Source organism: Trichomycterus rosablanca, chromosome 7 (genome assembly GCF_030014385.1).
Source record: "Trichomycterus rosablanca isolate fTriRos1 chromosome 7, fTriRos1.hap1, whole genome shotgun sequence".
Lineage (NCBI taxonomy): Eukaryota > Metazoa > Chordata > Actinopteri > Siluriformes > Trichomycteridae > Trichomycterus > Trichomycterus rosablanca.
In genome coordinates, this window is record NC_085994.1 from 6,117,195 (window position 1) to 6,131,937 (window position 14,743).

Sequence of the window (14,743 nt, forward strand, 5' to 3'; positions counted from 1 at the left end):
GTGGGTAGCACTGTTGCCTCACAACAAGAAGGTCCTGGGTTTGATCCCCAGGTGGGGCGGTCCTCCGGGAGCTCTGGTGGACTGCGATGAACTGGCCCCCAGTTCAGGGTGTTACTGTGTGCCTTGCACCCATTGAAAAGCTGGGATAGGCTCCAGCAACCCCCCTCCCCCCACAACCTTAATTGAATAAGCAGTGAGTAAGTTTTGGGTTTCATGACCAAGGCCCTTCTTGCCTGGATGCCCAGCTCTAAGAAAGTTCTACATTGTTTTAATATTCTTCCATTGTTGTTCGGAACACTTTTTAAAAGTCTTACATATTGTATACAGTTATATTTTAGGCATTTAGCAGACGCCTTTATCCAAAGCAACGTACATTACAGTTACAGTATACAGTCTGAGCAATTGAGGGTTAAGGGCCATGCTCAAGGGCGGAACAGCATCAAAGTGGCAGTGGTGGGGCTTGAACCAGCAACCTTCTGATTACTAGTCCAGTACCTTAACCACTAGCCTATATCCTTGCCTTTGCCACAATTTGAGTGCAGATAGTTTTTTATTCTTTATGACTTGTTTTCGACATTTTTTATAAAAATAAACATTCTCTAAACACTCTCAGTACCTGGGAAATATAGATAGTATGATGCCTGGATTAATGCATTGACTAATAAGATACAATCTTATACATACAAACACAAATAGAATAGAATGCCTTTATTTGTCAGACATACATATACAGACGTACAGTACAACAAAACTTTCTTCGCATATACCAGCTTGTTTTGGAAGTTGGGGTCAGAGCGCTGGGTCAGCTACTGTACGGCCCTCCTGGAGCAGGGTTAAGGGTCTTGCTCAAGGGCCCAACAGCCCTTGAGCAAGCATGGCAAAGCTGGGAACTTTAGACATTTCAGTTGATAGCCCAAAGCTCTATCCACTGGGCTACCACTGTCCTATATACATAGGACAAATGTCCTATATGTCCTATACATATACATAGAATTTGCTGAAAACAAATACATGGGGGTTAAATAGCCTGTAAAAGTCACGTAATGTATCAAACAGAATGAATGCAATGTAAACATGGGTCAGGTATTGGAACAAACAAGCTCCCTGAATCAATGGAGTGATTAATACCCTCCCATCCTGTTGATCACGGACTCATCAGGGGATGTGTCAGTAATCGTGCGGAGCATGTCAGTCAGTGGCTCGGCTGAGCAGAGTAGTGAAGCGAGCGGAGCTGATGCGTACGACAGCGGCGATGATTGGGAGATCGGACTCGGCGATCTGATCATCGACCTGGAAGCCGATCTGGAGAAGGAGCGACGAGGATCGGAGATGAATCGCGTCGTGAGCGTGAAAAGCCACGCCGACGAGCTGCCGTTCGATGGCCTCCCGAGTGCCGCCGCGTTGGGTTTCTGCACCGAGCCGAGGAGACTCAAAGAGAAGCGGCGCAGCTCGTGCGGCAGCGAGCCCGCCGAGAAACCGCCGCCGCGCTCTCTGGAGCCTCCGGCACCACCGCGGCCGCTGTCACCGCAACCGATGGCACAACAACTACTCGCACCACAGCGCGCCATCCCCAAAGTGTGCATTAGTAAACGGCGCGACGCTCAAGGACGCCCTGGAGAGGCATTCGCAATGAATGATGCAGTGAGTGATGCAAGCACTCCCTGCGCCAAAGGCAAAGAGGGCAAGAGGGGTAAAACCCAAAGCAAAGGACTCAAGCGGGAGAGGGACTGTATGCGCCCGCGGAAAGACAAGCACGGAGAAAGCTTTGAATTCGACAATGCTCGCGTTTTCGGGAGGACCGACGAGAGCATGTGCTATTGTGCAAACGGCGGCGCGGCGGACATGGACGTGGACATGGGCGGGATGGACGCGAAGGGGATGAGGGCTGCTGCTTTTGTTGTTGAGGAGGATGGAGGATGCTCAGAGGCAGCGGCCAACCACAAAACGGTAAGGCAGTCTGCACAGACGAGATGAATCGGGATGCTTGATTTGCACCTGCGTGCATAAATGGCGTGCTTGTTGTTGGGGTTTAAATGTGTGCGTCTGTCACATCTCATCACACTGTTCATGTGACATCGATTACTGTACTGCAGATTACTGAGTGTCGCACATCCTTCTACACACCTTTAAATAATGTGATAATCATTCAATTACAATGAGCCTTGAGCAAATGTAAGTAAGTAAAATAGGTGGCATGCTGGTGTTATATACTGGTCTGTGTGTGTGTACGTGTCTGTGTACAAACTGTAATAATGGACCTCATATAGGATGCTGTTTACCAACCAAGGATTCTGTTTCCATGCATTAGACATGATAAATACTTAAAATAAAAATAATAAATATCAATACACGACCCTTATCCAAACTGATCAATAAATCAATGTTAGACTGCAAATCTACCAATTCCTTATCTCCCATTGTTGTCAGGCATTTCCCTTGTATTTTGTCAGACACCCCTTTGATTTTCTGATGGCTGTTGCTATTGGAGACCTAAGCATCACCACTGTTGCAGTTTTTTTAAACAAAGGCATAGTGTGTGTTTGTGTGTGTGTGTGTGTGTGTGTGTGTAAGAGAGAGAGAGAGAGAGAGAGAGAGAGAGAGAGAGAAAGAGAAACTGTGATGTGAATTCATGCAGTATTTACTGTTTTAATACAGACTGAAGACCCCCCTCCGTGCTTGGCCCATTTCTTTCTATTGTCCACATATGTCTCCATTATACAAACATTACATCACTTCAATCATTCACTCTCTTTTTACAGACTTGGACATTTCTTTGGAAATTATTTTAAAGGATATGTAGGCCTATAGTAACACCAATTTTGATCTGATCAGTTTTATTAATTTAGTACTACTGGACTTTTTTATTTAATATTTATAAACATGTTTTTCTTCATCGTAGACTTTTTATTTCTATCTTCAAGATGCAACACAGCATAAATATTGCAATATCCACGAGAAAAGTTTGCAAGGTTTGTATTCTGATTTAAAGATAGATAGATAGATAGATAGATAGATAGATAGATAGATAGATAGATAGATAGATAGATAGATAGATAGATAGATAGATACTTTATTGATCCAGAAGGAAATTAAAGCCCCAGTAGCATAATACAACAAATAATTAACAGTACAAAACAAAAGCAAACAGAAAAACTAGAACTGAGTATTTCTTGTATTTTACATAAAATGGATAACTGGTAACTGTAATGACTATGCATGAGGTATAGTTTCAGTGTAAAGTTAGATTGAATAGTAATTAAATTATTACAGTTTTTATCAGTCGCTTTGGTGCATTTCTCACATCACTATTAACATTTGCACAGTAAGTGCATTTCTCAAAACAATTAGTACAAACTGCAAAACCTAGTTGATAACCTGCAAAAGCGTGTCACTTGCTCAAAATGGAGGGTTCATTCCTCAAAAGCAAGTATTCATGTCAATGAAAGTGTCAGTGTCATCAAAATAAAAAGTCCTGACACCATTGTTTATGAACAAGATAGTCAAATGGCTTTGTCATGTTTTCATTATGATAGTTCACTCTGTAAGTGTTTTCCAATGCAAAAAAGTCAGATCATGGTGACACTACCTGAAAATGCTCAAGGCAGCACTATACACTATTAGCACGCCATTTGAAATCTACAGTTAAGTTACACATTACTGTATTTAGTGAGGTAAATGAGTACAAGACACTCAATACGTATGTTTCACATTTTTACTGAAAATGCTCTTTGCAATTCTAATTTGTTCACAGCATTGTGCTAAAGCAAAGTACAAACTTATTTACAACAAACATAAGAAACACCCTTTAGGTAGAGCTGTGCACAACTGTAAACAATATTGCAGTACATATTGGAACTGAATTGGAACATAAAACATACTGATTTTGACAACTAGTTCAACATTTTTGTATGTAATGATTCAAGCAATGAAATGAGGACTATTAGTTTCATAGGGAATGACTATTCAGCATTCATAAGTATAGTTCATTTTGACTGACATGACATAAGGAAATGATAATGTTATAAAACAGCAGAGAATTGTATGGAAGCAATTGATGCATGTCCAAAAGCATTTGCAATTTGTTGGAAGGAATGAGAAACTGCTACTATGATGTGCACAAATGACTAAATTTTGTGGAGGTTGAACTAACAGTTATGAGAATTTTAATTCTGATCAGAGAAATGCACCAAAGCAATCGAGAAAAACTGTAAATAGTAAAGTGACGTGACAATATTGCACAATGAGGCAAAAAATGCTATATATATACAGTATATACTGTACACATATATACACATATACATACATATACACATATTCAAATACATACACACACACACACACACACACATACAGGGGTTGGACAAAATAACTGAAACACCTGTCATTTTAGTGTGGGAGGTTTCATGGCTAAATTGGACCAGTCTGGTGGCCAATCTTCATTAATTGCACATTGCACCAGTAAGAGCAGAGTGTGAAGGTTCAATTAGCAGGGTAAGAGCACAGTTTTGCTCAAAATATTGCAATGCACACAACATTATGGGTGACATACCAGAGTTCAAAAGAGGACAAATTGTTGGTGCACGTCTTGCTGGCGCATCTGTGACCAAGACAGCAAGTCTTTGTGATGTATCAAGAGCCACGGTATCCAGGGTAATGTCAGCATACCACCAAGAAGGACAAACCACATCCAACAGGATTAACTGTGGACGCAAGAGGAAGCTGTCTGAAAGGGATGTTCGGGTGCTAACCCGGATTGTATCCAAAAAACATAAAACCACGGCTGCCCAAATCACGGCAGAATTAAATGTGCACCTCAACTCTCCTGTTTCCACCAGAGCTGTCCGTCGGGAGCTCCACAGGGTCAATATACACGGCCGGGCTGCTATAGCCAAACCTTTGGTCACTCGTGCCAATGCCAAACGTCGGTTTCAATGGTGCAAGGAGCGCGAATCTTGGGCTGTGGACAATGTGAAACATGTATTGTTCTCTGATGGTGGTAGAACTACAGTGTGATGTGGTAGTATTAGAGTGTGATGGTGGTAGAACTAAAGTGTGATGGTGGTAGTATTAGAGTGTGATGGTGGTAGTGCTACAGTGTGATGGTGGTAGAACTACAGTGTGATGGTGGTAGTGCTACAGTGTGATGGTGGTAGAACTACAGTGTGATGGTGGTAATACTACAGTGTGATGGTGGTAGAACTACAGTGTGATGGTGGTAGTACTACAGTGTGATGTGGTAGTACTACAGTGTGATGGTGGTAGTACTACAGTGTGGTGGTGGTAGTACTACAGTGTGATGGTGGTAGAGCTACAGTGTGATGTGGTAGTACTACAGTGTAATGGTGGTAGAGCTACAGTGTGATGTGGTAGTACTACAGTGTGATGGTGGTAGAGCTACAGTGTGATGGTGGTAGTACTACAGTGTGATGGTGGTAGTACTACAGTGGGATGGTGGTAGAGCTACAGTGTGATAGTGGTAGTAGTACAGTGTGATGGTGGTAGAGCTACAGTGTGATGTGGTAGTACTACAGTATGACGGTTGTTTTGCTGCCAGTGGAAATGGTGCATTGCAGAAATTTGTTAGAATAAAAACGAATGAAAGAAGCAAAATGTGTTTTGGTGCACTGTTCTGCAAACATACTAACTGTATCTCTTCCACAATATACATTGAACATTCTCTCACACAGCTGTATGTCCAATATTTTTCCTTTTTTATCCTACCAGTTAGGTATAAAAACCAGGTCAGTGGGAACCAACACGCAAGAGACTGAAAGAGCCATTGAATCAAACTACATGGAGCCATGTCAACCAGGGACAAGTGTCAATCTGGAAGGGATTGTGTGGCATGAAACTGAAGAGGGTAAGGACAAACTTTATACAGTTGTGACTGAATACAATGCAAGCAATTGAGGCTTAAAGGCCTTGCTCAGAAGCTCAAGAGTGGTGGACTGACCCAGCGACTTTCTAATTACCAGTCCAGTAGCGTAACAGCTGTGCTGCCACTGCCAATAAAGAAATTATTGAATCACTGAAGAAAAAAATACTCTAAATTCTGCATTATTGTGTCTTTGCTTGTCTGTAAATCCACATTCTTGGGAACTACTGTTAGAGATGGCAGATTGGATTTGGTTCAATATTTTATACTCATATGTGATACAATGTGGATATGTGATACGTCATCATGGACTGATGTGACAACTTATTCAAATTATTTAATTTAGCATTAGCATTTAGCATTATTTGAATGCTATGCTGTAAGTCAAAAAGGGACTTCTGTACCTCTGCCCATAACTTTGGCAAATGTTGACACATTTTCAGATCATGATAAATAATTCAGACTGATGATTGGCTAAGTCCACTTAATCTGATGGTCTCATTGACTGATGGTCTCTAAACCCCCAACTATCAAATTGGAGATTTAATGTCCAGGCTTTTGTTCACTGTATTGGCTACTGTATTTGCTTTTCTAATCCTTTCTGATGAGCTTACTAGCTGTTTAATTCTATATGATAAAAGTTTGGTGACTTTCAAATCATAAAGTTGTGTTTTTTATTAATCAGTAAGTTCTTTTTTCCTGTGAAAGCAAACCACATTTGAACAGACAAATAATAAAGTGATAGTTAATTAAATTTAAATTAGAGTACCACTAACAGAGGCAGTGCTTTGCTTTTAAGTGACCTCATAAATAAAGTGATAAAAATGTCGTCTTAATTACCTTTTGATTTGTATTAAATCTCTAAAGTTTGCTGCCATTATTTGACTATTTGGAAGCTACATGTGAATAAATGTATAAAATACTAAGTGATTAGTGGATTTATGCTGTAAATGTGTGACAGATGCATGCATGAGCCACTAGCATTGCTGGGTTTTGTTTCAAACAAACTGGGAGTCTAAATCACCTGCTGAAGTGCTTGAGGGAAGTAAAGACACTGGTTGCATATTGATTAAGCAAATTAAAATTGTAGAACGAGACAGCAGAGACTAGAAGAGATCTAGTTTACTGTAGCACTATTGTGCGAAGTGTATGTTAGAAATATATATTGTTTTAGTAATAAAATATTCAAGGTTATAGTTACATATAAATGATAAGTACTGTGTGAACACTATTTCCTGTAATCCCAGCGTCTTCCTTTACAACATACTGTAACTGTTTACTATTTGGCCAGTTATATGAGTTGTTTATAACATTATTTAGTATTTTTTTGTTTGACTGCCTTACTCCAGGGGTGCTTGTGGTGAATGTCACATGGAGGAAAAGGACCTATGTGGGAACTCTGTTAGACTGTACCAAGCATGACTGGGCCCCACCTAGGTAAAACCTGAATTATTTATTTATTTGTGTTTTTAAAAGGGACAAATGTTTAAAATCGTAATACGTATGGTGTTAAATGGTTTGTAACACTGATCATTGTAGTGACATATTTTTTGATTACTTTACAACAGGGGTGGGGAACCTTTTACCCACTGAGGGCCAGATTAATAATTACATATCTGGTCACGGGCCACAGACTACAATTATGCAAAATACAGCCAAATAATATAGGCTTTATAAATACATGATGCTGATGGTTCCACTTAGTTTGTTGAGAGATAAACCATAGGAGTGCACTGTTATTATTAGCTTTTCAAAAATGTCCTCACCTCTGGTTGTATCGTGCATGCCCTCCAATGAAAGTAATTCCTCTCTCGTTCCACGTACAAAAATTGCCAGCTGGCTCGTATTTGTTGTGCCTGTCGTCTCGTCTAAAGCCAGCGAGTAAACTTGAAATCTGTGATAGAATCTTTCAGAGTTTTTAATATCCCCTGCCATATCACCAATAGGGTCAGACGCTGTCCGACGGGAAAGGCTGACGTTCTGAAACAGTTTTAACTTTTCTGGAGCTAATATTTTAGAGGCAGAAACCATGCACTCCTTCAACTTAACGCAACTTACTGGCGTTACTTTCACTTTAACAAAAGAGAAATCCGTTGTCCATTTTTCTTGCAAGACACGACATTCATCATCAACTTTCCTGCGCTTTGACATTTTTACAAACTTGAACAGACCTTAACGCCAGAAAGACGCAGCTAATTGGATGAACCTACAGTCACGGTTGTCGCAGCTAATTGGTTCATTTGATATATGCATCATCATTAATTGCGGGGACAGAGACGCCTGGGCTGCTTTACTTGCCTTGTTGCTACCGCGAGCCTGAAATTGATTATGCGGAACAGATGATTATGATGCCCCTGCTTTACAATAATATGTTTTCTTTGTACATGTGATAAGCAACAAATAGTCAAGCTTCAAGTCACTTCAGATGGGTCAGTTTTTTCCAATAAACTCTGTCAAGCTTTATGTTGACAATTTTGTAGTAGGGGCTTCTTTCTTTTTAGCATTGAAACCCCTCCAGACGGTAGACAATAACTTGTGTTCCAGCAGCTTCTATTTAAACAAAGATGTGTTTTAAGTGGGACTTATATCTAATTAATGAGGCTATTTAAGTCTTAACATACTGTAACATTCTCTTAGACTACATGATAAAGACAACAAAGACAATTGTTTGTACAGATTAAGTAATAATAATAATAAATATATAGTAAATATATAGTATGAAGTTAAAAAGGACACAGCGGTAAAGTAGAACACACCAGTGAAAAGGAAAGAATGGGAAAAGCTTTTAGAATGCATGAAGCTTTTAGATGGACAATCATGTCTGTAGCATCTCAAATCCGGCCTTCATGGCAGAGTGGCAAGATGGAAGCAATTATTGAGTAAATGGCATATGACAGCCCACTTGAAGTTTGCTAAACGACATGTAAAGTACTCTGGTAATGTGAGAAAATGTATTCTGTGGTCTGATGAGTTGAAAATAGAACGCAAGTATTATGTTTGGCAAAAGCATATCAGATCACCTTTCTAGTACCATCGGTACAGTAAAATATATTGTGGTGGCAGCATCATGCTGGGGGTGCTGCTTCATTTGTCCATGTTCAGAATTTAGGGACAAATTAAAGCAGCCAAGAAAACCTCCTCCAGAGCACATGCAAACTGGGGCAAGTGTTTAAGTTTCTTTTAAGTTTAAGTTAATTGAGATTTCGGAGTCGTCCTGATTCAGTACAAAGATTCAAATCATTAACCCGGGTGATTCAGGAACCACCCATTTCTAGAAAAACATTGTCCAAATCCAGATGTAGAGATGTAACAAAGTACTCTAGCAGCTGCAATTGCTGCTAAAGCAGTTTCTACAAAGTACTGAATATAATTTTACTACCTTACTACAACTTATGTCATAATGTGAGACTAACTGTAGTAAAATAGCAAGTCTATCAATTTTAATTTAAATCCATAACACAGTAACCTGAGCAAAAAGTACATATGTCTGGAACTTTCTAAATCCACTGTATATTTAGTTCTAGAGGCTTCTGTAATTTTCTTTTTTTTTTAAACAATATATTCCAGTCACAAAATAAACATAAAAGGCTTAAACTACACAATAAAACTTTTGGGTTTTGGTGTAAAAATAATAAAATGTTCTAAGTTTAATTTTTAAATGCAAATATGCTTGTCTTATTTTTACTCTCTAGGTTTTGTGAGTCCCCAATGAGCGATTCTGAAATGGCATGTGGGCGTGGCCGGGGTAAACGAATGCGCCTGTCAGTGTCTGATCAGCCTTCAGCAGAACCTGGTTTCTCCAAGATTAGAGGACTAACACACAAGAGACGTGGAGTGGGCATAGGCAACAAAGGCAGACGCGGAAGTCTTAACCTCAGTACCTGTAAGACTCCTGCATACTACTCGGTTGAGGATATTAAGTCAAGTTCACTGATTTGCAGGAAACGGAAAAGCAAAGCACCAGCCGATCTAGATCTGAGTTTAGTTTCTGATGACATTAGAAATGCAAATGGGAAACGAATACGTGCCAAATCCAGGAGTGCTCCGTCAACCCCACAGGGGAAATCTGATCCAGCATTTTTGGACCAAGTGTGCACTTCACCAATGCTAATTGACTGTCCACACCCTAACTGCAACAAGAAATACAAACATATTAATGGGTTACGATACCACCAATCACACGCACACTTGGACAGTGATAAACAGGAGTTTGAGGCAGAGAGTGAGGACCGGCTCTCAGATTATGATGAATCGCTCAGCAGTGTGGCCCTTGACTGCAGTGAAAATCTTGATGTTATTTCCAAGAAACCAAGAACAATGTATAAGCTTAATACCAGCTTACCTCCAAAGAACAGAAAACTGCTGCTTAACAGAGATCACAGTCCGACAGCAAATACAAAGACAGTGAGAAATTTGGTAGGAAAAGAGGGATCTGTTGATGACTTGAGCAATCTGCCTCTTATTTCAAACATGTCTGTGGTCCTTGAGAACTGCCTTATGACTGATCGTAACTCATCTATAGAAATGCCCAAGCTTGAAGCCGAGGGTATCATTGACAAACGGGAAGTTAAAAAAGAAAACATTATGGAGCGGTGCTCAGCCAAATCTAGGGTGAACAGGTTTATAGTTGCTACCCCTGCACCTCCAAAGCTTATTGCTATCCCTACAACATTTCCTACTAAAGTCATGGAGAGCTCATCTCATCAACCTTCACCAACTGTCGCTCTCACAAAGGCTAAAAATCTTTCACTAAAACCCATCAAGCCAAAGCTGGATATTGTTACTCAAGTAAATATGGCAAATTCAACAATAGTGCTGAGTAAAGAAAATAAGAGAAAAGAAAAGCACAAAATGAAAGATAGAAATTACAAAGATCCAAGGAGTCCAAAAACGGACCTTGTTTTCACAAAGGCAGATGAAATAAAAAGTATAGGTAAAGATGTTTCGGTCAGCCTGTTGAAGGAGCATTTGAGCAAACAGGACATTGTTAACGGACTAATTGAAACTCAAGAAAGTCGAATGGCGAGCATCCGAGCTGAGGCTGACAAGGTGTACACTTTCACTGACAATGCCCCCAGTCCCTCTATTGGAAGCTCTGCAAGAATGGACTCAGGTACACTTTCAAATGGAGATGGCAGCACCAAAACCAACAGTCCTGCCTACTCAGACATATCTGATGTCGCAGAAGAAGGTGGATACAATTCCAGATCCAGGAGAAATTCTGCCCCTGATTCTAATCTAAATGGAAATGTCAAGATTCCAAACACTCCATGCTCTACATCCCTGATAAAGGAACCCCAATCGTCAACTCACAATTATGGATATGAATCTTACAACTTTCAAAACTACATGCATTCCGGTCAAAGCAACCCTGCTGCATTTCTAAAGGCATCCATACCTTATGTTAGAGCTAAGGACGATGTCCGAGAGTTAAACGATGACCCCAAAACCTTGGAATCGAGTCCTGAATCCAGCTCCCAGTCACAGCTTCAGTTAGCTATGACCCAATCTCAGACCGCTCTGGCTCAGTCCTTGTATTACGGACAGTATGCTCGTAATGCCCCTACAGACCAGAAGGTTTTGATAGTTCCGAACACTCACAGGCAGCAGAATGAGACGTGCTGTGAGGATTTGCAATGCAGTAAAATCAGCAGGGGTCAGACTAGACGTGGACCCGAGCAGAAAGAGCGAATGAAGGAGGACACAAAACCATCAATAATGCAACCTGTGGCTGTTCATAAAGGAGCAAACTCAGTTAAAATCAGCTGCACAAAACCTGGTTTTATCTATGTAGAGGTGGACAAACAGTTATCCCTTCAGCACCCACAGGCAAAGACTTCTTTTATGTCAATGTCAAAAGACCAGGGGCATAACAAGGAGTCTGAAGACTTCCACCCTGAAAGTCAAAATACAAAAACAAATGTGGACACAAATGTAACATATCTGAATGTAAGTCTCTGACATTACTTTACATTTTTATGCAAATATAGAAATGTCTTTAATTTAACATTTAAATAATGTATAACATCTTAAAGACTTTTAAAGTGCATATGATTGATAAAACTGTATCACATATTTTTGTGCAATGATGTAATTAATGTTGAATTTAAGCTCCCACTTCATCCCTTAAAACTAAAAAGTAATCACAACAATAGTATGAAACTGGACTTTCCTTGCAGATGTTTAATTGTATTCATTCTAAGACCATAAACTGTTTGACGGTAGATGTTCCTCTGGGTTTAGGCTTCAGAATCACAGTCCTGGAGTCACTCATTTCAGTCCAAATATCTGAAGCAAAATCAAGAGGTAAACAAGGCCTCACGGGAAATAGTCCCAGACAAGGGGAAAGACCGGCATGTACCTGCTGAGCCACAGCCCAGACTGGAGGCTGAGCTTCAAAATGTACAGTGCGAAACACCTTCTGAGGACCTCGGGGACACTAACGGAGCAGAGATGGAGAAGATGACCAGCGAAACCTCAGAGAACTCGCAGGGTGCAAGGATGGCTGTATCATCTCAACAATCCTTCATCCAGTATCAGCATTCGTACCCATACCTACACCTGTGTGAGACAAATAACACATCGTATGGTGTGATGTCACCCGCAATGGTGCAGAACTACCCAGGTAAGATTGGTACACAGTACAACAGAGATCTTGAATTTTCTTCTTGTGATTCTTTTATTCTTAAGATCTAAACATCATTTCTGGAAAAGTTGGGACATTTTGTAAAATGCACTAAAAAAGAAAATCTGAGGCCGCTAAGGTGGTGCAGCGGTAAAAACACATGCTGGAACCAGAGCTGGAATCTCAAATACATCGGCTAGGCTGAGCGGCCACATGAACAACAATTGGCCTTTTGTTCAGATATGGGTGGGATTAAGCCGGATAGGGTCTCTCTCATAACTAACTAATGCAATATATATATTTATTATTGCTCTTTAAGCTTTAATTAACTGGCAGATGTACAAAGAAAGGATTTAGAATGCTTTCAAAGACCAACTTAATTGTATTTTGTAAATATACAAAAAATGTAAAATTTGATACCTGTAACCCACTCACAAAAGTTGGGACAGAAGCATGTTTACCAGTATATTACATTTCCTTTCCAGATGTAACTGAGGATACAAACTTTTGGAGTTTTGCAGTGGAATGTTTGCTCATTATTTCCTGATACAAGAGTTTGGCTGCTTGACTGTCCATGTTTGCCATTGTCTGAGTCTTCTCTTCAATATGAGACTATAGGAGACAGATCAGTACACATTCAGTGTCTACAAAGCCATGCTGTTTTCGGGCATGCAGAATAAGGCCTAACATTGTCCTGCTGAAATAATCATGGACTTCCAGAGATAAGATGTTGCCTTGATGGCAGCATGTGTCTCTCAAAAATCCCAATATGTACGCCTCTGCAACAATGGTACATTCACACATTTGCAAGTCATCTATACTGTGGACACTGCCATGGTATGCACCCCCATACCATCACAGATGTTGGCATTTGGACCTTTCACTGATAACAGACTGGATGGTCCTTTTTGTTTTTTGCACGAATATGCGGACTCATCTTACCACAGTAAATGTTTCCCCCGCCATTTGTTTTGTCTTAGATGAATTTCTGCGTAGATTTGATGTAGAGCGTTCTCTTTGCTTAATAGAGTTTGCGGTTGCATTTCTTGATGTAGTAATGAACCGTGTTAAGTAACACTGGTTTTCCGTGGTACTCCCGAGCCCATGTGGTTATATGTTTCGCAGTGGAATGATTGTTTCTCATGTAGTGTTTTGTAAGTGTTTGAAAATCACACAGATTCAACAATTGTTGCAGCCTTGTCATGTACAGACTAAGATGTCCTTGCATTCCCTGAATCTTTTTACATTGTTTTGTATGGTAGATGGTAAAACCCTAAATTATTTGCAGTATTGCTTAGGGAAATGTTCATTTTAAGACCATTCTCTCAAGAGGTTTGGCACAAAGTGGTGAGCCATTGGTGGATCCTCCTTTTATACCCAATCATGAAACCCTTATATGTTATCATGTATTCACCTTCCTATTGTGGAATGTTTCAAAATTGTGAAACTTTCATTTTGAGTGCAGGCATTAAATTCAAAATGTATTTATATTTACAAAATACAATGAATTTGGTCAGCTAAAACATTGAAAGTCATTTCTTTGTGCTTTTATCAGTTAAGTAAAGGTTCAAGTAATTAACAACTCACAGATTCTTGTTTTTTTTTTGTCTTTTTACAAAATGTCCAAACTTCTCCAGAAATGAGGTTTGTACAATATTTGGTCTGTTTTATGCTCAGGTTTCCATTACCCTTTGTATGGAAAGACAGCTGAGAGAGAAGACTCCAGTGGGATGCAGAATAGCAAGACCGAACCTATGACCCTTGACCTGCTACACCATCACAATCTTCCTTACCGTGGCAAATCTCCAGTGGTAGGTATCTTGTGTTAATTTCTTATCGTATAATCTGACTTATGACTGAAAAAATACTTTACTCAGTCTGTTTTTACTTCTTTAGCAAGGGGATCATGGAGGTGGAGATGAAGACCGAGACACGGAGCATGAACAGGACTCTGTTCCATATGCTCACCACCTTCATACACATCATCACACTCATCTGGGCATGAGCTACACCCTTGTGTCCGGGCAGTATGACCCGTTCCAAGGTGAAAAGAAGAGCTAAATGAACCTTAAGACCTGTTGATGTTCATTATAGGCATAGAAGTTAGCTGAAACACTATATGGCCAAAAGTATTTGGACACCTGACCATATGTGTTGGACATCCCATCAAAAGCAATTGGTATTAAAATAGAGTGACCTTTGTTCTTTTCACATAGCCTTCATAAAAAGGCTTCTTACGGGAC

The 14,743-nt window shown here is 40.1% G+C and overlaps 1 protein-coding gene across 1 annotated transcript; it reads left to right on the forward strand.

Moving 5' to 3' along the window:
• Positions 1–1,086: 1,086 nt before the first annotated feature.
• Positions 1,087–14,609, forward strand: znf608 (zinc finger protein 608). Its single transcript, XM_062998308.1, has 7 exons — positions 1,087–1,947; positions 5,725–5,860; positions 7,225–7,312; positions 9,568–11,824; positions 12,119–12,500; positions 14,178–14,311; positions 14,397–14,609. The coding sequence occupies exons 1-7, from the start codon at positions 1,186–1,188 to the stop codon at positions 14,559–14,561; spliced, it is 3,924 nt and encodes a 1,307-aa protein (XP_062854378.1). The 5' UTR covers positions 1,087–1,185; the 3' UTR covers positions 14,562–14,609.
• Positions 14,610–14,743: the final 134 nt, after the last annotated feature.

What these genes read in the sequence shown, in the direction of transcription:
- znf608 (XM_062998308.1), top strand. Translation starts at nt 1,186, where the DNA reads ATGTCAGTCAGTGGCTCGGCTGAGCAGAGTAGTGAAGCGAGCGGAGCT. An exon ending in GTGGCATGAAACTGAAGAGG is followed by an intron (nt 5,861 to 7,224) that starts GTAAGGACAAAC and finishes GCCTTACTCCAG; the next exon opens with GGGTGCTTGTGGTGAATGTC. An exon ending in AATGGTGCAGAACTACCCAG is followed by an intron (nt 12,501 to 14,177) that starts GTAAGATTGGTA and finishes TTTTATGCTCAG; the next exon opens with GTTTCCATTACCCTTTGTAT.